A 14,149-nucleotide genomic window follows, 5' to 3' on the forward strand; every position below is an offset into this window, starting at 1 on the left:
ACTAAATGTAAATGTAAAATAAATCCCACAACAGCAACTCATTTTTCAATACTTGTGAATTGCTTAAAAAAAACCTGATGAATAATCAAGTACTTCCTACTTCATGTTACTACCAAGAAATGAACTTAATTTAGAAGAAAGCTAAATTGTTGACAGAGAAATTTCTGATACTGTAGAGAAACTGGGGCAAAGACTATCTCAAAGGATCTTTTATTGAAGGGAGTAATGGAAATACACTGATAAAAATTTTAATATAACATTTCTAAATTCTGAAACTGATATTGTTTTATAAAAGCAAGACAGGAATGCTAAATGAAGTCTGGAGTTGGCAGCATTCTAATCTAGTATGTACAACAGGCTCCAGCTAGAATAGCCATTATAAACAAAACTGTATCAAGGCCAAGGAAAGACTATTGCTAAATAAATAGTCATTATTCATCTTTTAAAAACAAAATACAGAAGTTTATGGATGGTGATACATACACCATTTTGTCCTGTTGATACTGTACATTATACAGTCTTGCATCAGCACAACATATGGAGTAGGATGCTAGGAGGAAAAAAAACCATGGGGCAGCCTCTCTGCTCAAAACCAGGCAATCTTAAAGTATTTTGAGGGAGTTCCTTCTTTGTAGCATTTTTACTTAGGTCAGGTTATTCTATAATAAACACAATATCACCCTTTCAATAATTACAAAACCCCTAATTTCTACTAATACTTGCATCCTTTCCTTGTGTGGGGAATGAAGGCTATAAAATGCTTAAAAGAAAAGCATGCTATGGTGCACTGTAGGAATGTTCATAGTCTGCTGTCACGTTTATAACCTATACAGATGATCTAACAGAGCAAATAATGGAAAAGAAGGATGTATGTAAATTCACCTACAGCATACCTTTGACTTCATGGAGTGAAGCATTGTTATTGCTATTGCTAGTGGATGTTCTGCCACTATCAAGGCTGGATGGTCTGGAAGCTAAATGGAAAATTAGGAGACAGCATGATGAACAAAATTTTAGCAGGTGACACGGTACCTTTACATTCTGATCACAGAATGCTCAGAGGCAGGAATCATGCACTATTTCACAGGCTGAGCATGCCCATTGTCAACAAAGTGGTTTCTTACAGATCAGAAAGCGAAGGTATTTCCAGGCAGTCCAAGAGGACACTTTAGAAAAGGGCACTACAGGAATAGTAAGGTACAAGGGAGAGGAAAAGAGAAATAGAGTGTACATTTAGAATTGAAACTAACTGGTTAGTGTGAAACCAGGATGGGCATGCAGAAAGCTGCTCATGATTAGGTCACTTACAACAGATTTGACAAGGAACCTTGCACATTGTTGAAATGCCACGAACAGGAGGAGCAAGAGCATCTGCACAGATAATGTCCTGCACTCCTATCCAATATAAGGGAAATGCACCATTAATATCTTCAAAACGCTTTGTTGCTCACACTAATTTAAAATGCTTAAACGAAAACCTTCACCTCTAAATAATCTATTACATCTTTCACTTTGTAACTTTGTTTGAAGGAACATGTAATGATTTCATAGAATACAGTAGGTGACAAATTCAGGTTTCACTGAATAATAACTATTGAAAAATCCGTCCAGATTTGGGCTAGTTTTTGTTTTGAGGATTGGCATTTTAACTTCTTTTATTCTACTACTAACTCCAAATACAGGTGACAAATTTAGGTTTCATTGAATAATAACTATTGAAAAATCAGGCCAGATTTGGGCTAGTTTTTATTTTGAGGATTGGCATTTTAACTTCTTTTATTTTACTACTAACTCCAAATAAATTTTTTAAAGGGAAAATGTTTTGGTCCTGTTCAGATGCACTTCATAGGTACTTTCTACTAGAGACAGAGAATATCTGAAGTAGTAGTTAAGAAGGAAAAGAATAGTCTGAAGAAATGGCACTATACATTCACAAGATATGCAGATCACAGAAAGCATGCTCACTTTTAATAATGCCATTCACTTGTTTTTTTGCAAACGTTGTAACATTCACATAATAGATCCTAAATTTAATTAAGGTTCACATCTTACCATGAACTCTTGATCCTGTACTAGAATCATCACTAATACCTTGTGGACTTACATCTTCAAAGGATGTAGTATCTATACACAAGAGACATAAATGAAGATGTAAAATAAAAAAAAAAGACAAAAATTGAAATATTTATTATGTGTAAAACATACTAAAATATTTATGAAACCAATCCATTTGCACTAAAGTAACATTCCGTAGGAAAAGTCCTGAAACATTCACAGCTGCAGTTATTAAATTTCTTCAATGTCTTAGCACTGCAACTCCATTATTAAGATTGCTTTTTGCCAAAACAATTAAAAAACGTAAGCACAACCATTACTTATATGAAATTGCTGTTACAAATAGTCACATCACAGTGCAAAACACTTCTACCTATACCTTTATTATTTAGCAACTGCTTGGATCTGAAGCCTGTAGAAGAGTTGACAGTTGCAAAGTTGATAGCTGTGGTAGAGAAGGCCATAGCTCCCAATTCTTTCCTCCTTTTACCCGCAGATATATCATCAGGACCCTCCAGATGTTCAGAACTACCTGTCCATTGTCCTCCTGCTAGGACCATGGACTGCACCAGGTCATTCATGGCTGGGATGCAAATGAAAGCAAATGATCAGCATGGTCAATGTATCTGCTTTGGTTCTTATTTTGTATTGCAAAATGTTTGACAGTTTTCTAAGCATTAAAAGCACACTGAATACTGGAAGATATAAATACAAGATCATCCGTGTTATGACATGCAGTCAGCTCAATGCATGAGAAGTGCTGTGAGTCAGAGGCATCATTCAGCTCAGTATGGTTCTTAAAAGTGACTTCACTAGGTATAATCACCATGCTTGCGCTGCAGTGATGTGTTAGAAGCCTTGATATAACATGGGAAATGATACAATGGGATGAATAAGGACAAAATGGGAAAAGGTGCTAATACAATAGAATGCCAACAATGATACGGGATCCTTGTACAGTGCAAGTTACTGCAGGGATACTGTATTTTGTGTAGTAACAAACAAAGGATCTGAAAAATATGACATCTGATGATATTCACCTTTACTTCACAGAATTAGAGAAAACTGCCCACCCCTCATTAAAAAGTGAAATAAATTAATCAATACAACATTTTGGCAACAACTACTGATGAATACTTGAAGAGTGACAGACCACCATACAGCCTTGCACTATTTTCTACACCTTCTTTAAACAGAAGAAAAAAAATACAGTGATTTCTTAACAAAAGGCTTATGAGATGTGTACTTTGGACCCATTTAGGTCAATACAGTGCACCGTAAATTTATATACACATAGAGACATGTGTATATAAGCAACTATGTATACAAATATATGCAATCACAATGCACTGAATATATATATATATATATGTGTATGTGTGTGCTTGTGCATGTCAACATGTGGGTATGTGTCTGCAGGTGTGCATATATATAAAGTATTCAGTGCCAAGGTTTTAAAAAAAAAAAAGAGGAAAAAAGAAAAAGCTCCAGCTCCTTGTATTCTATCAGGACTTGCACATTGCAAAATAGGAGGAAAAATCAGCGCAGTCCAGGGAGAGGTTAGTGAAAAATTAGTAATGGAAGCCAGTGTAGCCATTTAAAAGAAGCTGAACTGTCATAAACTCTTACACATGGAGCGACGGTAGAAGGCCTTCATTTTGTCTTTTTCCTTCGGTCTGTTCCTCAAAAAGGGCAGTCTTTTCAGTGCAACCACTTTTATGTCATAGCATGAGGAAAAACGGAAACAAGGAAATGAAAGAAAAAAAGGGAGAAGAACAGATGGAAGTTAAATGTTGAAACTAAGGACAGAAATGAATGTCTGAGTTTAAGCTATGTATGCTATGCTAAAAGCTATCATTCTCATGCTTCTGTGTGGCAATGAAATATGAAAGCTACACTGAAATATGAAAGCTACACGATGAAAACTTTAATATACTCAGAAATGCACCACGAATAATGGTGAAGAGTGTAATACAGTCTGGAAGTTCTAACTGCCAAGCTCTTGGAGAACAATAAAAAAAAAAGAATTTCTTTGAGATAATTATAGAAATGGGTGATCATATAGATTTTACTCTGAAAAGTAACATTTCTTGAACATAAAAATGTCAGACAAAAAGAGCTTAAATGACTCTAAGTACTTCTACCTTAAAATATCACATCATGATGTTTTGAGGTTAATCACATTTTAATATTTTGCCCTGCATTTCTAGTAGGGCACAATCTATTATTAGTCTTAATTTGTTACTTTTTTTTTGCTCATTACTAATTTGGGTCATCTGCTATCTTGTAGAAGAATTACATGGACCTTAGGTTCAATCTGTGTGCAGTGACTTAAGCGTTTTTTTAAGATGATCCAATTTCAAATCTGTAGTAAGAAAAATAAAATAAACATTTATTGGCTGAAATGGTACACACCAATTTTTTTAGCTGAAAAAACACCAAAGACTAAAAAATTCAGCATAATGCAATTGAAGTGTGGGTACTGCTGTAGCATCTGTTAAGGGCAAAGAGAAAATTAAAATACATAACATTGAGAAATGAGTTAAAATTATATGAGGAGAAATTTTTTCACTGTGAGAGTGACAGAACACTGGAACAGGCTGCCAGGGATGGTTGTGGAGTCTCCCTCTCTGGAGATACTCAAAACACGCCTGGACACGTTCCTGTGTGACCTGGTACAGGTGATCCTGTTCTGGCAGGGGGGTTGGACTAGATGATCTTTCGAGGTCCCTTTCAGCCCCTGACATTCTGTGATTCTGTGAAAATTACAAATAGTATTAAAAGGTAAAGGAGGGGGAAATGACAAGTTAATCTTGTCCTTAAATTCAGCTACTTTGGATTAGTAACTGATGACTGGCAGACACCTGCACTTTGAGACATCAGATAAAACATCAGCTGACTGCCAAACAACCAGAAGCCACATGCAAACAAGAGGCATGTAAAGATTCGGACAGAAATGCACCAGGAGACTCCTCAAAAGTTCATGTTTATGCAGACACAAAAGCAGTGTAGTCCTTTCTGTCAGCCCAAGTTCTGCATATATTATCTCTTTGAAGTCACTTTTGGGACACATGCTTTATCATTTGCCTTAGTTTTCAGCGTGTTATACAGCAGTATATATACATAAGCATTTACAAGTGCACACGAACCACCCTGAAAGAGAAGGAAATCTCCCTCATCACCATATCATACTGTGCTTACATCTTGAGTAAGAAGTTTACACCACATTTTACAATTTCCAACAAATGTATGATTGGCACAGCTATGAGAGTCCAGGAGTTTTCATGCTTGAAGAATGTAACTCTGTCTTGACTGGAGAGGGACAGTAAATACCCTCCACGGGACCATACATGAGAACCAGCTCAAAAAATGCGGAGAGGCTGGTAAAAGTCCAGTAAAAGAAACATGAATGGTGTGTATCTAGTTGCACTTAACAGTACACAGCTTTGAATAGCTCCCTGTTAAGGAACACGAGACACAGCATCTGAACAGTCTTCTAGCAAGTTATGTAACAGTTCTAGCACTAATGTCACCCAACTGAACACATTATTCTCTTCTCTACTTTCTGTTTCAACTTCTGTTTGCAACTTTATAGACAAAATATCTAACCCTTCTTAATTACCTAAGTCCACCCAAATCTTATTAAAAAGTAAATACAGGATGTTTAAGAATAATATGGGTCATGCAGGCCTCTCAGCTATGGTACCAAACAGAAAACTCCACTGCAGTTACTGATATCCTGGAAATCATACACAGAAACCTGTCTGTCATTAAAAATGAAACCACCTTCAGAGAAGGAATTACGTGAACAATTTCTGCATAGATTATAACTAAATAAATGTTCTGCCAAAAATAGTGAAATAACAAAGCTACAGAAAGGAACAAACAGGACACTATAAAGTTTAGCCTACACAGCTTTAGTTCTTTTCACCTTTATTCCAACAGACATTAAAGACAGGATGGCAGGAGGACTATTATGGGCTTATTAATCATCTATTCAAAGAACCCTAGTTTCTTTCTCTTTTCAGTATTCATGAATGTGTTCTTGCCTTCTGAGCTGAGAACGAATGACAAGTTCTGCAGAATTCCTTCACTGATCAGGAAATCTCCCATTTTGTAATACTCCTACTGTTTGCCAAAAAAATACAGAGAATCCTGTATAGATATAGTACTCAGAAGTTCACAGGATGTTAGGTTAAAATCCTAAAAATGCTTTATTCACACAAGAAAATGTTAGGAAGACATCTCCTACATATTTTAGTAGTAGAAATTGAGCCTTTACTTCTGTGATGATACGTTTGTCTACTACTGGTACTATTTGAAGATGACAGGCTTACTAATAGCATGAATTCCTGAACTCAAATGACTGAAAGTGGAAGCTAGTAACAGGAATCAGTTTTCCTCTGAAGAAAAAAAAAAATTCTACTTGCCTGCCTTTTCTATGTGAAAGCTCATCCCTCCTGTGACCAAAGGCTGTGCACAAAGCAGATGTCAGATCTGTGGTACTCACCTGAGTCAACCACTGAACACAGATACGAAAATCAAAGGTTAACCTCTGCAGTCACATTATCCACAGGTTCTAACTTGTGCTACACACATAGTCATATCAGCACCACTTCCTTTCCAGAGGGCCTATGGAATCAGACCAGGGTTTCTAGCACTCTGTGAAACCTTGGGCACCTCTGCAGAACAGGGTAATCTGATTTCTGCACTACAATCACCTGTCTTTCAAAGAGCACAGGTCTCTTGAAAACACATAGAATCATAGAATTAACCAGGTTGGAAGAGACCTCCAAGATCATCCAGTCCAACCTATCCCCCAACCCTAGCCAGTCAACTAGACCATGGCACTAAGTGTCTCATCCAGTCTTTTCTTGAAAACCTCCAGGGACGGTGCCTCCACCACCTCCCTGGGCAGCTCATTCCAATGGGAAATCACTCTCTCTGTGAAGAACTTCCTCCTAACATCCAGCCTATACTCTCCCCGGCACAACTTGAGACTGTCCCACCTTGTTCTGTTGCTGGTTGCCTGGGAGAAGAGGCCAACCCCCACCTGACTACAATGTCCCTTCAGGTAGTTGTAGACATGCATGACCAAAGTGTCATTTATCAGGAAAAGAGTCTCCATCACCACTTTCAAAGACAAAGAGAATCTATTTATTGCTAAGATAGCAGGAGAATTCCTTTTGGAATTAGTATCTCCTCTTGCATTCCCTGTTAGAGAGTGTGGGGTAGGAAACCTATACAGCTCAAAGTTCGCTCCATGTCAGATGCTCTGTCCTTCAGCTTGTGGGACCACTACCAATTTATGTCAGTGACTGCAATTTGGGGGATGCAAGCTGCCTTCTTTCATCTTCTGAAGGACAAAGGACATTTCACCTCTACCCTCTAGAATCATGCAGGTGGTCAGGGCAGAACAGAACCTGTCTCTTCCTGTGGCCTAAAATGCATTTAACCGTTGAGAAAAGCTGCAATACCTGAGCATTTGCACAGACAGGCAGCTCAGTTCTTGTAGCTTCTTTCAGTGGAATCCACCACTGCCAAGCCACTCATTACAGAAAAGAAAAGGGATGCAGTATTTTCACGTTTAGGATTTACTTTGAGAAATAAACTGTCTCAGTAAGACTGTCAGCTTTGAACTGTCACATAATTAATCCAAATTCTAAATAACACATCTGTTTCTATAGTGACATGTAGTGGAGGAAGGTTATGATCCAGAACTAGATCAGCCCTTCCAGTCTGTGGATAAATACACTGGGATTAAGTGGAACACGAACAAGGTCTGTGGAGTAGAAAATTAATGAAGTCTGAACAATTTCAAACCTCTTTTGAGGATCAGCCACTGTAACTTCAACCATGGCTCCACAAGAAGGGTTAACTGCACACTACAAGGTCCCAAGTATCATGCGAAGAAAACTGTCACAGAAAAGCCCTTCCAGAACATGTAATCATTGACACAGATGCAAATGGTCTGAACCAAAGCATGCATGCTCTTGACTAAAACTGATACATCCACACTGTAGTCACTCCTGAACTCCAACAGACTTACAGTTTACATGTAAAAGCAACAGCTGCTTTTTTTAACATTCAAAGTACCTGTTTTGAACCTTAACAGACCCTTACACTGAAAAATGCTGTTTTCCAAATGGACAAGTTGACAAGTAAAACAACAAAACATACCCTCAAATTTACTATTTTCTTTGGTTGTTAAAAAAGCACAAAATCTGATTTTAACTTTGACTAACCTTCTGCAAGAAGCACAGAAGAAAACAGCATATCATAATGGCTTTGATAATTTCTAACAGCAAATTCATAGCTGGCACAAAGCCCAGAATATCGATCTCCTGTCATTTGAAACTCAAGACACTGAATCTAAAATACCATTTCAAAGACTTTAAGTGAATTTCAATAAATTATCGTCTGATGCTTTTACATGCACAGCCAAAATGCTTTTGGTGCATAGTTTTAAAACTAAATCACTACATCCTGGTAACTTGGTTGTAAGATTATCTCTCAAGTTGTGTGAAACTGTACAGTTTGATCCATGCTAATAGTAGATAACAAAAAAGAGGTTCATGAAGTTCATGCTGTATAGAATCTGGCCTTTTATATTGTGGGCATCCTAACACGACTGCTGTCAGGCTCTTTTAGCGTTACTAAATTGTGTATGGAATATTTGGTCTCTCCACAACTCTGTAACCCTTCCCAATTCTCCCTCTCAGCCATTTTGAGGATCAATAACAATTCACATCTTTTTAATGTTATATCTCTACATTTACTCTTCATATTGCATGTTCAAGTATTATCAACATTCATTGTTGATTTTATGAGGTGCTGGAGGAACACCTTCAGACAGATCTTTTTAGCAACTAAAGGATGTTTGCACAGCCACAGCTTAGAAAGCACTTTCAGGACAGGAAGAAGGATTCATGCTGGGATGAGGGATAAACTCAAACTCAAAAAGGGCACTAGGCATCTGACATTCTGTTCAAAATTCTGCTCACCTGATCCAGTAGCAGTGCTTAATTCATTGTGTCCCAGCACCATAAATACATTTTAACACTGACAATTCAGAGCTACTGAAATGCAAGAAACTTGCTCCTGTCCACTCAAGGACTTTCAAGAAGTCAGTATAAATGAATCCAGGCTCAATTCTTAAAGACTTTAAAAAAAAAAACCTTTAAAATTCCCCCAAACATATAGCTTCTTCCAGCATCTCTCAATTTGTAATCACTTAGACAAGGATCATTAAAAGAAAAAGATGTTTAGTAGTACTCACTGCTACTTTTTTTGGTCCCCAAAGTCTGGCCATCTTCAAGAGAGTTTGAGCCCACAGAGGAACTATCCTGACTGTCCTGATGGGGCAACTGGAGAAATCCTTCACTGGATTCTGAGCGGGTAGGTGTAAGTGTCACAGACTTCAAACGTTCACGATTAACATCCTTCTTCGATTTTATCAGCTTCCTCATTTTCAGAGTAATCCAGTTGCCCCTCCTGTTATGAAGAATACAGTACATGAATTGCATTTATAATATATTACTTCTGCCTTCAGACGTCTCCTAATTTATATGCAACCACACAGATGTGATTCTGCTCCCCTCATTTTTAATGAAACGTTGATTTTCAGCTAGAACAGAATAGGTAGGTTATGCTTTAGATCTCTCTTTATTTTGAAACCAGGTTCATCAGTACCTTCTTGGCGGAGATGGCTCATAAAATTTATACTGATCCATTATCTTCTCTTCCAATTTCTCCTTCTGTCGCCTTAATTCATTTAGCTTGTCACTGTAAACAGAAAATGAACAATAATGTATGCTTCAAAAACATATAATGTAAGGAACATGCTCCTCTGGATATCTGTTATCTGAAAGTTGTCACTTTTCATGAGGAATTTTTATCTAACACTTGTTTCTTAATGAAAAAACCAGGACACAAAGAGAGAGAGAGAGAGAGAGCAAACAAGCAGTCTTTTTTTTACAGTCCATATAAAACTGAAAAAAATCCATTTGCCTATATAAAAAAAGGAGAAAATTCTCCTGTGTAAACTCTTACACAGGAGAATTTTTCTCTTTTTTAATACTCTATTAATAGAGTGATTTAGGCTCTAACAGAATCATTCGGACAAACATTTCCTCTTATTTCAAATTCACTAAAAAAAAGTTGACAAACAAACCTAGGAACTTTGCCTGTAGCAGAATAAGTAACATTTCTACTCTTCATCTGTATCATCGGTAATTAACAAAGCTGTACTGATTCTTTAGAACTAAAAATATTTGTAAGTTTGAATTAACTTCTTTACATATGTGATTCACATTTTTATTTTAAAAAGAGGAATACTTCAGCATTAGCACACTTGTTAACCTCTATATACATAAACCAGAAGCTTTTTCTAAAAAATAAAGGCATTAGTGTAACTGTCCTAATCACAGTAATTGGATGGTTTTAAAAACTCACATGTACTGCCTTTGCTCTACATGGAAGAGATCCTTGCTTTCCATATTCTGCTCAAGTAATGTTCTATTCTGTAGCATTAATGTTTGAATTTGGTCTAGTAGATGTCTGTTTTCCTCCTCCAGATTTCCTTTAAGCTGGCTAAGCAGCTGTTAAAATATATGAAATGGTACACACATATAGATGTGAGAATATTATGCACAGATAATGAGACTACAAAAAAAAGTTAGGTCTACAAAGGATTCTAATAGTCAATTCAAACATAAAACTTTACTAAATCGTGACTCAACTGATAAAAGCCTCTTTGATGCTTTAAAAAACTTCAGTTTACCTAACATGAGCCTGTACAACAGGCAAATTTGTTTTGTCTTCAGACACACTTCACTGTCTATAAACCAAATGACTGGTTCTCAGGCACTTCATATGATGTTATGAATCTACAAATACTAATATATGTATAATACTAAAATAAATAAATATTATATCAATCATGAAAAAAGAGCATAATTCTCACATACCTCACATTGATTATTTAGTTTTGTTGATGTAATATCCAGTTGTTGGTACTGTTCCTTGAGTTTAGAAAACTCAGCTTCTAGTCGTGTTTGTTCTAATTTGGAACTGTTCAATAATGTTTTCAAATTCTTATGATCAGTTTGGAGAACTTCATTTTCTTTCAGGAGCTGACTGTATGTATGAGTAAGCCTGGAATGAAAAGATACCATAAAAGAACACATGCAGACAGAAGGAAATCTATTCATGACCCACATTCCTTATGAAACACAAATTGCCAAGGCTCTATACTATTCCACAGAACATACAAATATGTCTTAGTATCACCTACTACAGGGAAACCATCTCACTTTGATTTTCACAAGGATGCATTCTGTCTTTAAGATACACATTCTGGGTTCTCCATGTTTGAAAATTAAGCAGGATTTCCAAATGAAGACATCAAAATTTTTAAGATGCCACTTTTCAAAACACAAGAATTTACAGAACAGCTAGAATTTCTCACAAACACAAAACAGTAAGTACATAGGAATGATCCAAATTTTAGCAATTGTGAAGAACATGTATATTGATTTCTGGACACCCTGCTGGGCCCTGCCATGTCCCTTTCCAAAAAACAATCTCCAATTCCTAATGTCCTCCTCCACCAAAGGTAGGAGGCACTTAACTCTGAACCTCTCTGATGAGCAAACAAATCTTCATGCCTCTTCTTGAAGGTAGAAATATCATGCTATGTAAATTCTGCTACTAAACCAAACTACTTACAGCAAGCTGAGGTCAGTTGCAAGAGTCAAAACAGGGCTTTGTCACCTGCTGTACTACTTCTACACTTGCTGGCACTAACGTCAGTTTAACTTGCCCCTCTCACTCAGAGGTGCTTGCTCCCTCTACAGCTCACAAGTATGCTGCACAGATGGAATTCAGTATATTCAGGATATTAATAATTATTCCTTGTGGTTTAAATTGTTTTCTTCCCTTGGGTTTTTTCCTCTCTTTTTTTTAATCCTCCTGTTCAGTTTTCTTGTAACAACCATACCACAGACTAACAGAGTTGAGTTGCTATAAGGCATGGATCATAAATATCCTGAATTGCAGCAACAGGGATTTAGAAATGCAAGGGGACACAACACAAACTGTACTGGCAAGTGCTTAGAGCTCTACTCCTAATATGCATATCAGACATTTGCTTTACCTTTCATTTTCATCATGAAGCTTTTTACACTCTGCTACTACTGATTCATGCTTTTGATTCTGCTGCAGCATTTTCTCCTGTTCTACCTTGAGCACTTTCTCCAGCTCTTCCAGATGCACCTTCTGTTTCAGCAGCTGATTATACCTGCAAACAAAAACAATTCCTAAGGTCTTATGGAAGGACAAGAAAACATGTTTGGTTTTTTTTAAACAGTAATCTTACAAAGTTTTAAGATATTAATGTTATATTTAAGGAATACTAATGTCATTCATACTAACTACACAGGCATTTTTTGCTTTTTGCTCAGACTCTAATTTTACGATATGAGTACTGTGCTGGGGGGAGGCACAGGCTGGATGTTAGGAGAAAGTTCTTCACAAAGAGAGTGATTTGCCATCAGAATGGGCTGCCCAGGGAGGTGGTGAATTTGCCATCCCTGGAGGTGTTCAAAAGAGACTGGTCTAGTTGACTTGACAGGGCTGGGTGATAGGTTGGACTGGATGATCTTGGAGGTCTCTTCCAACCTGGTTGATTCTATGATTCTATTTACCTATCTTCTAAGTCCTTATGCTCCACCTCCAGAGTTTTGTGTGCAGACTTCAGGTTTCCATGTTTAGCAATCAGAGATTCATACTCAGAAGCCTGGCGTTCATGCAGGTGTTCCAGTTTTTCATGGTCTTTGAGAAGGGAATCATATAAAGATTTCAGGTCCTCACGTTCCTTGAGCACACCTTCATTTTCGTTTTCTAAAGCAGACTGCTGGATCAACAGTTGGGCATTCTGATTCATAAGAGATGTGCTTTGAGAATTGAGGGTGGAATTTTCAACCTGCAGTCATAAAGATTTGAAAAGAGCTACAAATTAATTTCATAGCTGGGAGGATTTTGCTTATCTCTTTCTACTGAAAGACTTCTTGAGTTTAACCCTTAGCATCTTAGCAACCTTCTACCTGTTTCATTACCTGACAACCTTTAATGGGAGTACTTTTTACCTATTTCCCAGGAAACAATTCCAGATCAAAATACTTCAGAAATATTTTTATAGCAGTATTGCAATAAAGCACTTAAGTATATGCTTCATTTGATGGAAAGAGGGATGGGCAAGGAATCAAATTATTATTTATTTTCAAATATCTGTTTAAGTGGTGTCCAGACAAGAAGTACATTTTCCTCTCAATATCCCTAGCACCATAATATTTCAAATGGTTTGACTGTGATCTTCCTATCACATGAGCCACATGTGTGATGTGACTAAAGGAATGTTCATTTTGGCACAGAATTTTTTTTTAATCTTTATTGTTCCTATGTAACCTTTACAATGCGACTTCAACCAGGGGCATCCATTCATTATCTAGAGAGAAAGAGAAATAAAATAATAGCACCTGGAAAGAGCTACTTGTATTCTGTTTTACTGAGGAACTGCCATTCACAGTTCTCTGCGAAAGACAATAATGTCTGTTGATCACTTTATGCAAATGTGGTGAGTTCTGGTGGAAAGTATTCTTGCAGAAGAGTGCAATTTCTCCAACAATTAGGTCTTAACAGTATTAATGGCTATTCATACATTAAAGTCTCCAGTACTAGGCAAAAAACAAAACAAAAACCTCAACAACTTTGCTTTCCCTCAAAGATAATATAAAGACACTTTAAAAAACTGTTGATACCCAATGTGCTCGTCACCTGACCTATGTTAAGTTAGTTTCCTTCTGTTTCCTATTCAAGAGATGAAGAATGAGAACTACTACTAAGACTTCTAATACCCTCAGGGTATCTAAGGAAAAAAAAAACATCATCGCAGTGCACGCTGTTACTAAGGAACAAATCCCTTTCTGTTGGAACTGTAGCATTCTTTGTTACAGATGAGAAAGTCGAACCTTTCAGTGGAAATGAAGTAATGTCTGATGGCAAGTGTATGCTGTGAAACTTCCCAGACTGAATT

At 37.0% G+C, this 14,149-nt stretch overlaps 1 protein-coding gene across 19 annotated transcripts in view; it reads right to left on the reverse strand.

Annotated features, from left to right (window-relative positions):
• The window catches only part of CCDC88A (coiled-coil domain containing 88A), an 84,421-nt gene that overhangs the window by 14,386 nt on the left and 55,886 nt on the right, over positions 1–14,149 (reverse strand). For 6 of the 19 annotated variants that reach the window (XM_064145996.1, XM_064145982.1, XM_064145985.1 and 3 more), the window contains exons 21-32: positions 12,762–13,039; positions 12,212–12,355; positions 11,025–11,211; positions 10,510–10,655; positions 9,748–9,840; positions 9,335–9,549; positions 3,685–3,768; positions 2,435–2,638; positions 2,053–2,124; positions 1,309–1,395; positions 1,125–1,181; positions 894–974 (exon numbers count right to left, since the gene is read on the reverse strand). In XM_064145996.1, coding sequence (XP_064002066.1) covers positions 894–974; positions 1,125–1,181; positions 1,309–1,395; positions 2,053–2,124; positions 2,435–2,638; positions 3,685–3,768; positions 9,335–9,549; positions 9,748–9,840; positions 10,510–10,655; positions 11,025–11,211; positions 12,212–12,355; positions 12,762–13,039 — 1,648 coding nt within the window. The other 13 variants (XM_064145999.1, XM_064145998.1, XM_064145990.1 and 10 more) reach the window with 9 other exon arrangements.

This window comes from Pogoniulus pusillus, chromosome 7 (assembly GCF_015220805.1).
Source record: "Pogoniulus pusillus isolate bPogPus1 chromosome 7, bPogPus1.pri, whole genome shotgun sequence".
Taxonomy (NCBI): Eukaryota; Metazoa; Chordata; class Aves; order Piciformes; family Lybiidae; genus Pogoniulus; species Pogoniulus pusillus.